This window comes from Pempheris klunzingeri, chromosome 17 (genome assembly GCF_042242105.1).
Source record: "Pempheris klunzingeri isolate RE-2024b chromosome 17, fPemKlu1.hap1, whole genome shotgun sequence".
NCBI lineage: Eukaryota > Metazoa > Chordata > Actinopteri > Acropomatiformes > Pempheridae > Pempheris > Pempheris klunzingeri.
This window is the reverse complement of record NC_092028.1, coordinates 16465864-16481904: the sequence shown is the minus strand read 5'-3', so window position 1 is coordinate 16481904 and position 16041 is coordinate 16465864. Positions and strand designations below refer to the sequence as shown.

Genomic DNA, 16041 nt, shown 5'->3' with positions numbered 1-16041 from the left:
TTTCCATAGACGCTCGATTTCAAAGGCTGGGGAGGAGGGGAGGGAAAGGGGGAGAGCAGAGCACCTACTACGGTGACACGCGATTTAACGCCGAAAGTCACTCACTCACTCTCACAGCACTGGTTTCAGCCACATGATCTGACGTTTGGAGAAAAGTTCAGAGGGCAGGCGACACTGTTTAACACCGTGACATTTGAGCAGGTGTAGCTTTCCTGTGGGAATTAATAATTAATACTAAGTCAGACCTGGAATTTAACTAATTAAAACACTTTTGTCATATTTTTTGTCATATTTTGATCTGACTCAACCTTTGTTCGCGTGTCATACTGTCTCAAGTCAAAAGCTGCAGTAAAATGGCGCTTGCAATTTTGACAAATGGAACTGCAAATGCTGAATGCCTCTCCATCTGTCTGTCTGCTGAGCCTAAATTCGACATAGCAGCCTATTATTTATATCCGCATCAGCTGATTTCGGTGAATACATAAATCCCAATCGGGATTTCCTAGCAAGACAGTTGGATTTGTGGTCAGGTCCCCCCCTCATAGTTCCATTATGAATAATGAAATAATGTTTAGAGGATTTTCCATACTACAGTAATAAGCTGCTGTTTGATGAAGATGGAAGAAAGATTGCAAATCGCATTCTTAATTTTATTCTAGTGTAGTAATAAAAACAGTTCATTTCATTCTAAACTAAACAATCTTTTACATCTAATTTTAAAATGTTTATGTCAAACTTCTTCAAGTTTGAATGCTTTGTATTTGGCTTTAAATCTTTAAATAATATTTCAAATTAAACATGCAGTATAATAACCAGACTTAGCTCACTGGAATAGTTTAAATTCAAGTTTTACATTCTGCTACAAGTGTTTCTTTTTTTGACACAATAAATTTATGAGTCATGACTAAAAAAAAAACAACACCAACACACAATGAAAGTGAGTGGGAATGAAAAAAAAAAAAAAACTACAAGCCGCACAGCGAGAGGGAGAAGAGGGAGGGGTGCTGACGTCCAAGTTGAGTGCATTGCTGCATTGGGAGTATAGGATGTAACTCAGCATGTCCATATGACAGGATGCATCGCTAGTGCAAATTCTCCACAGTGGAGTGCGTCACAGCCAACAAGAACAAAGCTCTTCTTTAAAATTCACCAAACAATGTACGGCACAGTTTAAATAAGACTTTTTTTTTAGTTTTATTGAGGTGAGTCACATTTTAGATTCCTATGATGACCAGAAGTGAAGTAGGTTAGAGTGAATGTACAACAGCCCCTGGTTATTCAAGGAAATGCCAGCAAGTGTGGTGCCACTGAACAAAAGGGCATTGAGTATGATCTTGGTTATTAAGTGATTCATTTAGCTGTAAATGTTTAACACGCGTCCCACATCTCTAACCAGGGAGAGCCAGACATCACTTCTGTTACCTGGAACAATACAAAGTTGGACCAGTCACCAACCTGTGAACAGCAGGGACTTGTTCCTCCACCCACACAGAGACCCTTTGGCAATAAGGATGCTTCCACTGTCACGGCACTGCTTTGAGCGGAAGTCCACTGCTCACTGCTGTGTGGTGGAGGTGGGTGATCACAGGGGAGTTAAAAAGCACAAAACAAAAAAAGCAGCCAGCTTTTCCATACACAGCAGGAAGCTCTAGACAACCCTTAATCTACCCACGCCTAAGAAACCTTAAAGTGATGTGAGCCACGCAGAGAAATGGATAAAGATGAATGACCGCAGGAGCCAAGCTTTACCGCCTTTTTAATACTTTTTAGCAACCTAAAAGTTCTGCTGGTGAGCAGCACCACACACCGTCACCTTTAGCCCCACACATTGAGTACGACTCAATGACGGTGTCACAGAGGCTCAAGTATTTGACAGAGATTCCTGCCTCGGAGGAGCACTTCTCCAGCATGAATACAAAGTGAGGTCTGCATTGACAGAAGGAAATACGCGTCTTGATATATAGTCTAATAATATGTGAACTCTGTCTTACAATCAGAGTCTCAACTATCCTGAGTCTCCATATCAAAACTTGCAAAAGCCATTATGAGTCCATACAATGAAGAAAAGAGAGACGTCTGTACATCAAGGCCTCTGGGGAATATCTCACTATATGGCTCTCAAAACAGCTCCACATTCCATATGCACACTCGGTAACAAAAAGCACTGTCCTCCTCCAAGAACATGCATCTCAGCCCACATCCATGATGTATTCATGGTCAAGCTCCACTGCCTAACAGTGCTGCAAATGGACAGTTCTGCCCCTGCACATGTGCATATATATTTAATCTGAAAATGCGGAATCTGAGATACGATGACATTTAGGAAAAAGATGCATGAATTTTAATCTCTGCGCAATGTTGAATCTCTTTTATACGTGCAAGAAGACACAGAGATTCGCAAAACACAAAGTAAGCATGAGCAGAAGACATCCAGCCATATTTCCATCTCCTATGACCTAAAAGAAGAACTGTGACCTTCTGAATCCGGCGTCCCTATGGATGTACAGTAGGACATAGTGTGGGCGCAATTTCAGCACAGAGTTAATTAAAGCCGCAGAGCTCCTCACTGTAGCATCACTCTGAGGAATGACACTTGTTTGCATGTACTGTAGCCAACTGGGGGCAAGACAGATGCATTATGGGTTTATTGTCATGTGTGACTCCCTCACTCCTCGACCTTTCCTTTGCCATAGCATCGGATGTCGAGAAGGAAATGTTACACTGGCTCAGACGGTGGCAACAGGGTGTTGGTTTCAGGGCATATGTGGCACTCTGCCTGCATGTGGAGGCATTAAGTGAAACTCTATTATTGCCTTTTAGCTCTTAAGATGTGCAAAATGCTCAAAGAAGGTGTTCAGTGTTGTTCCAATAAGCAAAAGCAGAAAATATGGCAGAATAAACACACATTGAGTGTGCCTCCACGGATGACGCTCACACTCAAACAATGGGTGGTGCTGTCCAGCTGCCACACCTGATAACTATTTGGCCCCTAGTTGCTCTGTGAGCAGCTGCTGCTAATGGAGTTCGTTTAGACCTGGAGTGCTGATATAAAAGAGGCACGTGGGGGATTTCTAACAGTCTTGGCGAATTGCTTGTCTCACGCCATAGCTTCTGGGGAGTGTGGGGTGCTGCTTCTCATCTAACAGCCATGGGTCTTGGACTGACTTTGTGGTAACTTTTATTCATGTTGTATGCTTTTTTTTTTTTTTTTTTTTTTTTTTTTTTTTTTTTTGCTGCTCTAATTACTTTTAAGAATGAGACTTTAATCTGATATTTATTTTCACTGTTTTTCAGGGTTTCTTGCATTATTTTGCTGTTTAATGGCAGCGCTGGTTTACCAGCTGTAAAAGGTAATAACTTTCTCCTTAATTATCACAATAGACCTCAGAATTATGCCTCATGTTAACTATTAATCTGACAGGGTCTGGATATCGCCATGTGACCGACACTAAAAACATAGGTGACGACAGCGATGACGAACTGCTGGATGACTGGCAGGATTCAAATGATGAGACTGTATCCTCAAACTACAACAAACCTTCAGTTGCGGAACAGCCAGATTGGGTCTCCCCTCCACAGCAACTCCCCTACAAAACCAGTGCTCCTGAGAAGGAGAGACTGGTTAACGGTGGGCCGAGAGATTGGGGGCTGGAAAACTTTGACGAATCAATTGCATTTCCTTCTAGCTCCAATTTCCAGTTAAGTAACGAAGCAAAGTTTCATCCAGTCCCTGCCCAGCCTCAATCGGCCTCATATAGCCTCATCTCTACAAACAGCGCGCCTGCTTCTCAAAGCACTGGTAACACTTACTATGAGCCTGCCCCACCCTCCACACATCAGGCTGTACAGTCTTCTAGCTTTGAGCCTTTGCAGCCTGAGCCAGTTGCTGCTGGTTATGGTGTGGCCGACTCCAGCTCCAGTGCAGCTGGATACGACAACATTCCCCATATTGTCTATGAGGAATTCTTTCAATATGACACTGAGCCTCCTCAGAGTTATGTCGACATGTCTAGTGCTGCAGGTTTCAAACCCCAAAGTGTCTATGCGTCTGGGATGGAGAGCGCCCCCTCCTTCGCTGGAGAGGTGCACTATCCACAAGATGAGTACTTTTGGCAGCCACAAGAGCCAGTTGTTGGCACCCAAACATATGAGGTTCCCCAGCGAGTGAGTGAGCCAATCCCTCCACCCCCACCTCCTTCAAGCTACATCATCCAGTCAAGAAATGGCTTCAAGCGCACCAGGTACATCAGCAGCTACACCAGCTACACGCCAGACTTTTCCCCTCTGCCTGTGAGCTCAAAGGGTGTGGGTCCAGCTGCTCCTAAAGGTGCAAAGAGCCCTCAAAGGTATAACCACTACAAATGTGAAATGTATAGTCTTTTACAGAAATTATCCCTAATAAGGTTTGTCTTGCAGGGCCAAGTGGTAACCAACATGGATACTAGCACGTCTGACAGGTAAATGCTTCACTTCGCATTTCAAAGTTGCAATCCTGCAAATGGTAACTTGTGCTTTCTTATTTGCAGAATGGTGTACCCTCCTGAAGAAACTCCAATAAAGCTTGAATTTGAATAGTTTGCTGTGTGGGTTCACTTCAATGTAAGTTTAGATCTGGAGTGTCTGCTAATGGTGCAACAAAACCTACTTGCAAATGCTAAAGTGAAAGTTTGGCCAATAAGACATTCATAAAACTTGGTAGTACTCAACTTTTCATCTACAGGAGATGTTTGACTACACTGGTATCTAAACACCTGACACTGCCATGAACAAACACACATGCAAGTGGTTTACCTTGGCATTGAAATCCTTGTTTCCCAAATCCCCTGCAACAGAAAACAAGTGTTACAAATGGGGATTCCTTATTCTGCAACAATGCAAGTCTACTCACTAGTTTTCATGACCTACTTGTGTATTTAAATTTAATCTACAAAAAGCCTGCACGCACCAGAAATGGGGGAACGACGCAAATTTGAGGAACAACATCTGCAAGCTTGTTAACACCCCAGCTATTAAATGACCATTAAACTTACTGAAGCCCCACAACACTGCAAATGGCTGCTGGATCTTAACACGAGTAACGCTTCATAACTATAAAAACAATCTACCATCATAGAGATGCTGTGTACTTACCAGATGAAGTCTGTGCAGTGGCTGCAAAACGTCGGCTGCTTGAAAAACCTCGCAGTAAATTTGTGGTTTTTCACTTCATGCACGTTTTTCTGCCGCAAAGCGCCTTTGCGGGCGAATCTGTTCCCGACCCCGGCAGAGTCATTATAGTGTAGAAGATGGTCAGCCATAATGAAGGTGAAAACGAAGAAGAAAAAAAAAAAAACTACAGCCACAAACTTGGTGTTGTCCCGACCGATTAGTGTGAGGTCCTGGTGTCTTCACAGCTCTTGACAAGTGCTGCTGATGGTGCTCGGTGGCTCCGCACGCCTCCTCTGAGCCTGCACCTCAGCTGAGCGCCTCTTTTTCATTCAAAGTGACGTCGCTCAAGTCTGCCTTCACGTGCTGTGGGAATATTTACCTTCACTTTCGGCGCACAGTTACACGACACTGCAGAGTTCATCAGAAGTGTGTTTTTGTTTCTTTTTTTTTTTTAGGGGGGCACCTAAAGGCACGTCCACTCTTGTTCCTTACGTGTGTGCCACGTCTGGCTGTTTTATGTATTGTATGCAAAAAAAAAAAAAAAAGTAATATTTTGAGTGTTGATGATGAATGAACCGAGGCGACACGTCCCTGCATCAGTGGCTGACCATCCTGCAAACAGAAGGAGTTGTGCGTCATCTTGTGGGTTTAAAATGCATTGCAGGTTTTGATCAAACTAAGAATCAAAGCGGAGGAGTGTTTTTCCATTTCTGTGTGGCAACTCTCAAATATCCCACCTTGTTTGACAACATTTAGTGATCCTCGATCAGAGAGCTGAATTCATTAGTTTAAACTGAGGCATGGAAAAGGCTCACGGTGATTTCAAAGCACAAACTGGGTAAATATTGTTCTGCTCTGCTTGAAGTAAAGATGTAGTTTCTCGCCTGAAAACAAACGACAAGCAAAATAGCCCCAATGAAAAGATGTGCAGTTTCTATGGCAACGGGGAGACGCTGCGTCCCGACGGAAGCGGAAGTGGCGTAAGTGGGAAGTTTTGAACCACTTTGAGCGGCGGAATCAGCGCTCAAAGTAAGTCGATTTTTGGTCCTTATTTTACATTTTCATGAACAGTCTGCCCCCTTAGCGTGTCATTTGTCTGTTCCTGGAAGTCTGTGAGAAACAATAACACCCCGCGGGCGTTTTAACGGTCTGCCGTAGCTCGTTTGCTAATGCCTTAATTGCGCTGTTGTCACGTTAGCTAATCTGTGATCACTGCTGCTGTTGTCATGCTATGTTATGCTAACGTTACGTGACACTACGTGACCCCACCTGTCTCATACAACTAAATCTCCACTCTGCTTTGAACCCGAGCGGACAAGTCAGCTATATGCTCTCCTTGTAGCTAGCTAACACAGGCAACGCCAATAGAGTAACTTCTCATTAACTGCTGTATCTGTTTATTCGTCCCTCCCTCAGGACACCATGAGTAAATATGAGGACTCATGGGACAAGCTGGACACTGAGTTTGACCATTTTCTTCTGGACATGAAGCCTTATGTCCTTAAACACCCCATCAAGACAGGTGAGAGTTAATTTAATCTCATCTCAGTCAAAGTTTAAGCATTTGTGCCTTTCTTATACCCTGCAAAGCAATTTGTGATTGATTAGCAACTCCCACAGATGAACTGACAAGATAATGTATGAATTTAGTTAATTAGCTGTATCCTGCCTTTTTTGCTGCCCTCAGAGCGCCAGCGATGTGCCTTATGGATAAAGAAGCTGTGTGACCCTGCCACATGTGGATCTGGTCTGATAGGTTGTAAGAACCGCAACATGTACGCCCGTTTGCTCCTGCACATGCTTAAAAGAGGGGTCCTGGAGGGGCCTTTCTCCAGCAAACCGGAGCCTGGCAGCCTCAAGACACTCCCTACCTACATGGTAAGAATGACCATGATTATTGCTGCATTGCCACTTAGTGACAGTACTTGATTTTAAACCAGTTCTAATGTAGCAAATAAAAATCTTCACATTTTCATTTCCTTTTTGTCTTTTGATTTTTCGTTTGCAGTCCATCTATTTTGACGAGCCACTGACTGGTCGGTCTGTGGAGCACAGCAATGCAGGTCTGCCCGACTGGGTGACAGGAGAGCTGGGTGGACATGCCGATGCCAGTTTGACTGTTGGTCTGCTAAAGGACAGAACTAGCTCCACACCTTTTGCAACTCATCACAGGTATTTTACCACTGTGTATTACCTCATTTAAATATATATAGCTTTACCTTTGAAAAATGTACCAAAAAATGGAAATGACAATTAATCATCTGGCTTAAACTACAACATGGTAGCACGCTCACAGTCTCCCCTTTATATATTTGATCGTTATTATGCCCTGGTGTATGATGTGTATGAACAGTGCTTAGGAGCTTAATTTCAAGGTACGATGGCAGGTTGTGTACAAGGGTCTGCAAAGTGGAAATCACAAATCTGGCACACTGATCTGCAATATCATACATAGACGGGCATGTTATTTTCTGTACTTTACACCGATTAAGCATTCCTTAAACCAAAACACTGTTGTGGACACAACATTTCTTCACTCTTACACTGGTCAGTTTTGCTCATGGTTTGTCTAATGTCTCTTCATTTTCTTCTTCTTGGCTGTGAGTTGTTACATGTGGAATCCTTGAATAATTTTTCTGTGACGTCTCACATCAGCTAGGCTCCAATGGTTACGCCACATTTACTGTCACTTACCCCTTTCAGACCAACACGGTGACACAAGTCCAATCACAAATCAAATCTGTGTTAGGGGTCTGTCTGAATGTGTCAATGTGCAGCAACTGACCCTCCTTCACGACCCTCCTCTTGCTCAGAGTGGGACGGAGGTCAGAAGCTGCCCAGCTTTGGTGAACTGCTACCATGAATGAAAACTAATTCAGTGACATGGATCTGTAAAAGTTACTTGACCAACTGGACTGACCAGTCATTGTAATTATAGTGTAATTCTCCAGTTTATCTCTCTTTGAGAGTATTTGCATATTACACATGTCCGTTGTCTGAAATGGATTTTATATTATCCATCCTCACCGATTATTAATCATACATTTACTTAACTTTTCAATCTTATTTACATACTTTGTTTTTTTTCTGGAGCATAAAGCTACTGTTATTATTGTCAATGTTATGTTATTTATACATTACGTCCTGCAATGGGCTGGCACACAACATGATTGCATGTTTAATCAGCGTAAAAACCCAGAATAATAATCTTAGAAAACATCAGTAACAATTAATTCATTCATAAAATAGAATAAACTGCGTGAAGAAAGACTACAATAAACAATAAAAAGTCGTGCTTCAAAACATCGAGACCATATCTTCAAAGAACAGACATACTACCAAGTACGTCCCTCATTTTATATACATATACATACATTTGAGTAGAGGGTGTTTAAATCCCCCTCCTCTCTTCTTCTAATGTGCTCGATGCCAATGTATCTGAGTCAGTACCTGAAATGCACTGCCACCAGGTTACGTTGGTCCTGGGTCTGGATGTTGCTCCTATGTTCTGCTATTCTGGTTTTTAGTGCTCTTTGGTTTTTTCCCCCAGATACACTAAACCACATGGACATTTGATGAGGTGAATAACATGTCTTGTAGAGCAAGATATAGTACCACTCTCCTTGTTTGCCCTGCTGTCTACTGCTAGTCTTACACCTGCGTGATGTGCGTATAACTACTTTGTTTCCACTAAATTGTCAAATGTTCCAATAATGTGGATTTGGGCTTTGACTGAGTGAGCATGTTTATCCACCAGACCTTCCATATCTTTAGCATCAAGCTAATCTTCTCTGGACAAATGAGCTCATGTAAAGTCTGTGCAAAACTTAAAATGATATCTACATACAGTATGTTGGCAATATAACTTTCCTAAGTGGAGGAATAACACAGTCTCACTTGCCCCTTGAAGAGCTCACAGATGCTTATCAAAAATGCATCGTATTTTTAAGACGGCAGTCAAAAATGGGCATTTTAGTATCATATTCCTGCACAAATACAGTTTACTGAAAAGACAGCTCTCCCCTTCTTCCAGTTGGTGACTTAACTTCACAGATGAGACGTTTTAGTGAGTTATGCAAGATGCTACGTATAGTGCATAAGATATTTATCCAAGCATTCTGATTTGATGTTCTTTTATCAGACTGAAACATTGAACTTGGCTCTGAAGCTGGATACACACAGCTTTCGTGACTGATCGCCAATCATATTTGCTCAGCAGCACTATCTGAAAAGCCAAAGACGTTGCCAAGTTCTTGCATCAGTCTGCATGAGCTGCCCATTCTGACTTCTCAAAGAGATCCACTTCAAAACAGCGTGAGAGGATGAGGAACCTCTCGTATTCTCTACCGATCTTTCTCTTATTCTCCTCCTTACACTTTCCCAGTTGTTGAACCTGACGTCTAACCCCCTCAGAGGAGAACGGAGAGCACAGAGTAAGGCTTCTCAGCTCATTAGCTTCTTCTTTGTTTCTTAAATTGTTTGATTTTTATTCTTGAATGAGCATCATTGAAATGCCAAAAACATGAAAATATGTATTTTGGTTTTAGAAATGAAAACTGCTTGACTGAAAGCTCATGTGCTACTTGTGCATACACACACATAGCCACGCACGTGTGTGAACTCTGTCAGTCATCAGTTTGCTTGCTAGTTTGCTCAGGGATATTTCTTCTGACTTCAGACAGTTCAGGGGCTTGACCAAGTGATGTTAGTAGTGGCTCAGGGGTTTTCAGTCCAATTAACAAGGAAAGGCAAATCAGAGCCCAGAGCCTGGATATGCCTATTAGCATAATAAAAAGAGAGCACTTTAAGTGTAGTAAAGAGAGCTTAATATACACCAGGGCATTGTGTAAGAAAGAGTACAAGCCCTCTGCTGCCATATGTAATTGAAATTGTACTGTCAGGGGGTAGAATATGCGATTCTTAGAAAATCGTCATTAGGACCTGTCTGTGGTTATCTGTCACATTTTAACTTGTATTTTCTCGCCCACGTCTCAGTAGCAGTTCATGTTTTATTTCTGTGTTTTGAGTTCATGCCTTAACACTGGACAAATGACAGAATGAAGTGCATTTAAAGTGCCAGCATACTGAAAGTGTTCCACACTCCTTGAGGGTGGAGATAATGGACAATAATGCAGTATTTTTGTATAACTATTATTATTTTTTCCCAAATATGTTAAAGTAAATAAATGAGGAGCGGCATTTTAATGCTTTACAAGACAGCAGCGAGGTATTTTTACATCAACATTATTAACTGTATCTGTTTGCATAACAGGTGCTTTAGTTTGCAATAGAAGTGGTTGGAGACAGTGTGGCAAAGGCTCAGCCCTTCGTCTCCTCTATAGCAGAGGGTGTGGATAGAGAGGTTTTGTGGGGAGCAGACTGCTGAGTACCGTAGTGTCTGATTGGGATAAGACCATGAAAGACGCTGAGATCACAGGCTAACGTCCTGATGGAGAAAATTAGCCTGGCCAAGAGTCCTTTTATGTGTCTCTCTCATTTAGATAAGATTAAATAGAAGGAACTCGTCTGACTCCCACCCTATGATGTGGCAACGTTTGATCTCCGTCTCACTCACCATTAGTCAGGTGATGGGCAGGGCTTATTTTAGCTTGTGAAACTGTTGGGTCCAATTCAAGTTTCAAGACCTAAAGGCAAAATCGGGATGATTTTTCTGATGCTGTGAGATGTTACCTCTGTTTCCCACAGAAGTGTGTGTGTGTCTGTGGGTGTGTCTGTGTCTGTGTGTGTGTGTCTGTGCGTGCGCCTGTGTTGCGTGCGTGTTGTTTAACAGATACATCATCTAACCTCATTAGTCCAAAATGCCCTGAGCGAATTCCACCATGTGTCCCACTGTTGCTTTGTTATTCCTAATTTAGCCACAAGATGGAGCCACTGGTTCGTCTGAAGCACTACTTCAGGTGGAGGAATGCTGTGGGAAAGCAAGTGCTCTCAGCGAGGGTCAAGAGATCATACGAAACAGCTTTGGTGATTAGCCCACATGCTCACTCCATCGTCTTACATGTCGCCTTGTGGTCAAAGCAGACAGATAAAGATGAAGACATAAGGGAGATAAGTGTGGGTTGGTTTTGACATGTTAACTCGGTAATCAGCACTGCTGCTGTCAGGTGAGGTCGCCACTGAAGTTTAGTTTTGGCTTTATCACTTTGTCCGCGACTCTACTCGCCGTTTTCAGCAGCCTCTCTTTTAGGCCTCATTATTGTTTCTTCCTCTGACTTCTGTCCTCCATCTGTGCGCCTTTCATCCACATATGAAAACTCTTAACCCCCCTTCCCCCTCTCCCTCCTCTCCTTTTTTTTCCCCTGGTGAGTGCGACAATAACATTGTCCTTGCAGTTGCAGCAGTTAGCCAATGATGCTGGTGTAAATACCTCACATCTCTGAGACACAGGCCAGAATGTTTCCACTGATCTTGCCTCCAGGTGGTGTTGAGTTATGGTGGAGGTTGCAGGGGCAGAGGGATGTTTGTGTCCCAAGGTCAGACTGCTTTCCTGAGGGTGCCCGAGGCTAAGACCTGGGCCCTGTGGCTCTGCACCTGGAGGTCAGGCTGGGGTATGGATGTCAGGCTGCTTTAATCAGCCAGGCTGCAGCTTCTGAGGCTCTACGTGGTGTTCTCATTTTCCTCTATGTGTGTATGTGTATGTGTGTGTGTGTGTGTGTGTGTGTGTGTGTGTGTAGCTTTGGCCTGACTTGCCATTGCTTTGATCTCTGGGCCTCAGACTCCAGACACATCTGATTCAATTATCCTCATCCACCTGTTGACTTAGAGGCCCAAGATTGCAAAGCTTGGCCCCCTTTTCCAAGTTTCATGGCTGCATGTGTTTGTGCATGCGTATGCAGGTGTGCGTGTGTGCATGTGCGCACGCACAGACAAACCAGTATGTAAGAGAGAAAGAGTGTGTGGGTGTGCGAAAGCTGCAGGGTTCTGTTGAATTTTTTATCATAATTAACTATAAATTATTAAAACAATATTAAATCCTTGACCGTGTTATTGCAGTCAGTATTGGTCTTTTCCTGTGTTTTCTTTTTTTAACTATAGTCATCTAAGGACATTGCTCTACTGTATATCTGTCTCAGTTGTTGAAAGTTGAATGTGAGGTGTAATGGATGAGCATCAGCACTTTGACATATACAATATGCATTAGTATCCTATTTGGATACACACAACATGGCACGTCACTGGCAGACCTCCTGGTATGTTGATGGTCATCTGAATGCTGCATGACATCAACCGTACATGTGCAGAAGCACACATTAGTATACATATACATTATTATCCATATAAGAGTGGATATTGTAATTTGCTGTACACTCTTAAATGAATTAAGCAACACAAACCGTGCTGACTCAGTAGGAGTCTTTGGTGAGGTACTTTGGTGCTTTTGGAGAGATATCATCTAGGGTCTGATCCTGTAACTGTCCAGTCTTATCCCCCAAATCTTATCAGCCAAAATCACTTTGACATGATCATATAAATACTTTATTATGTGACAAAAATAGAGATTTAGTTTAGCTAAGCTTCCTTTAATCAGGATTTAACATCAGAGTCTCTTTTACAAGAGAGCCGAGGGAACAAAATACATATTTAATACATCACAATACGACAAATCAGTCATCACACACACAATAAATAAACAGTCACAAATGGTATTGAAAATATCAACAAGAACATTTATGTCCCTCAGAGGACCTCTCATTTTTATAGGCAAAGACTATTAGACTGTTAGACAGATGAGACTCTTTACAAACAATCTAAATGTATGTACAGTTAAATATAACAGTATTTAAACAGCAACTAGACCCAGAGCATCCAACCATGTATTATTATTCTCAAAGAGAGATTTTAGGAACATATCAATAATAGAGCCAGCCTTCTATTCTTTAATGCTGTGAAATAACTGCATGAAAGAATTCTTATATATACTGTGATAATATTTATACAGTGAACAAACAGAATTGCAAGAAGTAATTCATATTGCATTGGACTTATACGCGCCGTCCTTACGTTAGGGGATTTGAAGCAAAAGAAACGCATTACAAAGGTGACTCTGCTCGCACAGATATCCTTCCTGTTCTATATTCAGCAGTCTTTCCAGAAACCTCTCAGCGATGCTTTCCTCCGTGAGATAACACTGCCTGTGACAAATGAGGTTCAAAATTCTCAATGCCAGGAATGCTTAAAAAATTACATGGGAGGAAAAGATCGCCCACAGGCTCCCAAGTTGAGAATGTGAAACAGTGCCCTCTAGAACGCAATTTGATGTCTTTATTAGATGGCAGCAGGGTTTTTTTTTTTCTTCATTGTTGTCCTACATCTCCCCATCTTCTCTAACATCTTCATTCAATTAGCGCTAGTGGGCCATTACTGCCTCATGTGCCTGCGCTTAATGAGATAGTGAGCTTTTAGTCTATGTGTGTGTACCAGAGAGCGTAGTGAGAAGTGTTTGTGTGCATGTGTGCCAATGACTATAAGCAGTTTCCCTGTTAAGCTCATTGTTTAAGCCGTGATGGACATGATGAGAGACAATGATTGAGGTGTGTGATTATAAAAGGATTGCACCAGCCATAGACTGGTGCCCTGTGGGCTGTCCGTGGAAACAAACCGATGTATAGCAGAGATGTTTATTGTTCAGATGGGATGAAATGCAGACCACAAACCATGCAACCAATGCCAGATGTTGATCTGTGTAAATAGCGAGGCAGGCTGCCTACGCAAGCACATTCATATGCAAACAGAGGGACAAGAGCAGACTCCAGAGACATGCACACACACAGACACATACTGTAGGTTAACCTCTCACTTTTCTTTCTGTCTCTCACATTTCCCTCTTCCAGGAGAAGACTGTATGAGGAAAAGACCCCACCGCGGCCCATGTCCTCCAGTCCACTCAAGCAGCAGTCACCCAGACGTGATGCCAGGATGGTTAGTTCATCCCCATATTCCCCTCTGTCAGCCACACCTCTGGGCTTTCCTACCATACTTGCCTTAAGATTTAAAAAGCAGGGTTTTCAGATTTATAGATCGCTGCAAGGTAGCTGCGACAACACACTGAAATATTAACAGCAGACCAGCTGGTTCCAAAACAAATAGTAGCCACAATTTTCTTCTTTAATGTGGACCAATTTGGAAATTCCTGAACTCATTTCTCCATGAAGTCGGAGGAAATTCCCTGAACTCATAAGTTGCTGGTTCAAGCAACAAAAATGGAGCTGATGGTTGTGATCACAGTACATTTGACAGTAACATACACTCAGCTGCCAAGTTATACAGGGCACCTCGCTAAACCTTACCTTTTTATGAAGGTTAAAACAGTCTTAGAGAGGTGTTGATTCAACTTTATGGCCATTCAGGAGGCTGTAGTTTGTTTGTAGTAGTGCTGGATTGTAGCCAATAGATATGAGATAGATATTATAATAAACTTTAAATCTAAATATTAAATCTTTCCAGCTACAAAAAGGAATAATCAAAGTTTACATTTAAAAAAAAAAGTATAAAGCTCAGTTCAAATGTTCCTAAATCCTGATTGTAGCACAGACGTGGCATCACTTTTTGCCAATGGAACCACAGCCGTGCTTCAAACCTGCGAGAAGGTCGCAGCAGAAACAGAAATCTATTCATGTAAAATAACCAAAACTGTTTTCACTTTGGCAGAAAATTGTGCATTCATGTAGAACCTCATTGAGAAATGTGTTTTCAGGGCTGTTAATGAAGTTAATTCTCATCTAACCATCATGAATCTACTGTACAATATGTGTTCATGCCAATGTGCAGTTCATTGGCACAACTGCTCGTGCATCTGTGGCCAATTCCATTTTAGGCCATTCATACCTATTAGTGTCAAACACAATGCACTGAATTCCTGGCGCGATACACAGACACTGACACGCCGCTTTGAACAACCAGTGACCCGCATACTCAGCATTCCTAGATATTGAAATGAAACGTTTACTCTGTTTGTTCGAGGGTGAGGCTCTGGGACCTTAATGCCTTTTTAATCAGAAGGGGCATTAAATCCCGAGCTATTCCATTCAGCGATTTCTCTGTGTCAGTGCAGTTCCGCTGAGGTACACCCAAGGTCCACACTCCACCAGATCCTAATCAAATTCAACAACATCTCTCCTTTCCCTATCGCTCCCTTAGCTTTATTAGATATTTCCCCTATTTCAACCTTGTTGCCCAACGTCGACTTGAGTAAACCGATCTTGTATCAACAGAACCCCTGGAAGCATTCGAATTATACAGTATAAGACAAATCCGGAGGCCCGCTGGAACAAAAGGCTGGGGAAAACAAGAATGACAGGCAGTTTAGCTGCATGTGCCCCTCTTGTGGAATTTACTGCGTGACGGAAATGATGTGGAACTGCCAAACATCTGGAGCGCTGTACGTGAAAGGGAGGAGAGTGAGGGGAGCAAAGAGTGGAGAGATAACGAGGGAGCAGAGTGCTGTTAGTATGGGAGGGGAACACATGTGGGTGTACTGTATGTCTGTAAGCTTTTAAAGAACTCTTTTGTTGTTGCCAAGAGAGGAATTATATTGTGTCAAAATGATAACTTCCATCACTGTCTGCTGTTCACCTCCCCAGGCCAAACTGCCAATCAAAGAAAGCATTTAAATTCCCTCCTCTAATTTACAACCCCTCCTTAATTTCCATTTTTTTCCTGCTGTTTACGCAGTCTTTCTATCCCCTTTTTTCTCCTCCTCAGGTGGATGTGGGGCTGAAGGCAGATATCACTCCCGATGACAGTGACCTGGAGGCTCGTCTCAACAGCTGGAACCTGGGGGTGAGTCCAGGGGCATGCCTTGAGCTTCTTGGTAACATGCAGCTGTCAACACGCTGCAGCTCAGCTACAGTGACGGTGAAATGCCTGAGCTGG

General features: G+C 42.6%; 2 protein-coding genes and 1 long non-coding RNA gene across 3 annotated transcripts in view; 2 read left to right on the top strand and 1 right to left on the bottom strand.

Annotated features, from left to right (window-relative positions):
• The window catches only part of prkcab (protein kinase C, alpha, b), a 91175-nt gene extending 85878 nt beyond the window's left edge, over positions 1 to 5297 (bottom strand). Inside the window, exons 1-2 of the mRNA XM_070847267.1 lie at positions 5131 to 5297; positions 4792 to 4823 (exon numbers count right to left, since the gene is read on the bottom strand). Of these exons, the coding sequence (XP_070703368.1) occupies positions 4792 to 4823; positions 5131 to 5297 (199 nt within the window). The remainder of the gene's footprint in view (positions 1 to 4791; positions 4824 to 5130) is intronic.
• On the top strand, positions 3122 to 3500 carry LOC139216200 (uncharacterized). Its single transcript, XR_011585563.1, has 3 exons — positions 3122 to 3171; positions 3295 to 3350; positions 3422 to 3500. It is a non-coding gene; the product is annotated as an uncharacterized lncRNA (long non-coding RNA).
• A 1269-nt stretch (positions 5298 to 6566) lies between the features above and the next one.
• cep112 (centrosomal protein 112) overlaps positions 6567 to 16041 on the top strand; it is a 99470-nt gene continuing 89995 nt past the window's right edge. The window contains exons 1-5 of the mRNA XM_070848129.1: positions 6567 to 6670; positions 6836 to 7026; positions 7157 to 7320; positions 14001 to 14088; positions 15871 to 15948. Of these exons, the coding sequence (XP_070704230.1) occupies positions 6571 to 6670; positions 6836 to 7026; positions 7157 to 7320; positions 14001 to 14088; positions 15871 to 15948 (621 nt within the window). The 5' untranslated portion in view covers positions 6567 to 6570. The remainder of the gene's footprint in view (positions 6671 to 6835; positions 7027 to 7156; positions 7321 to 14000; positions 14089 to 15870; positions 15949 to 16041) is intronic.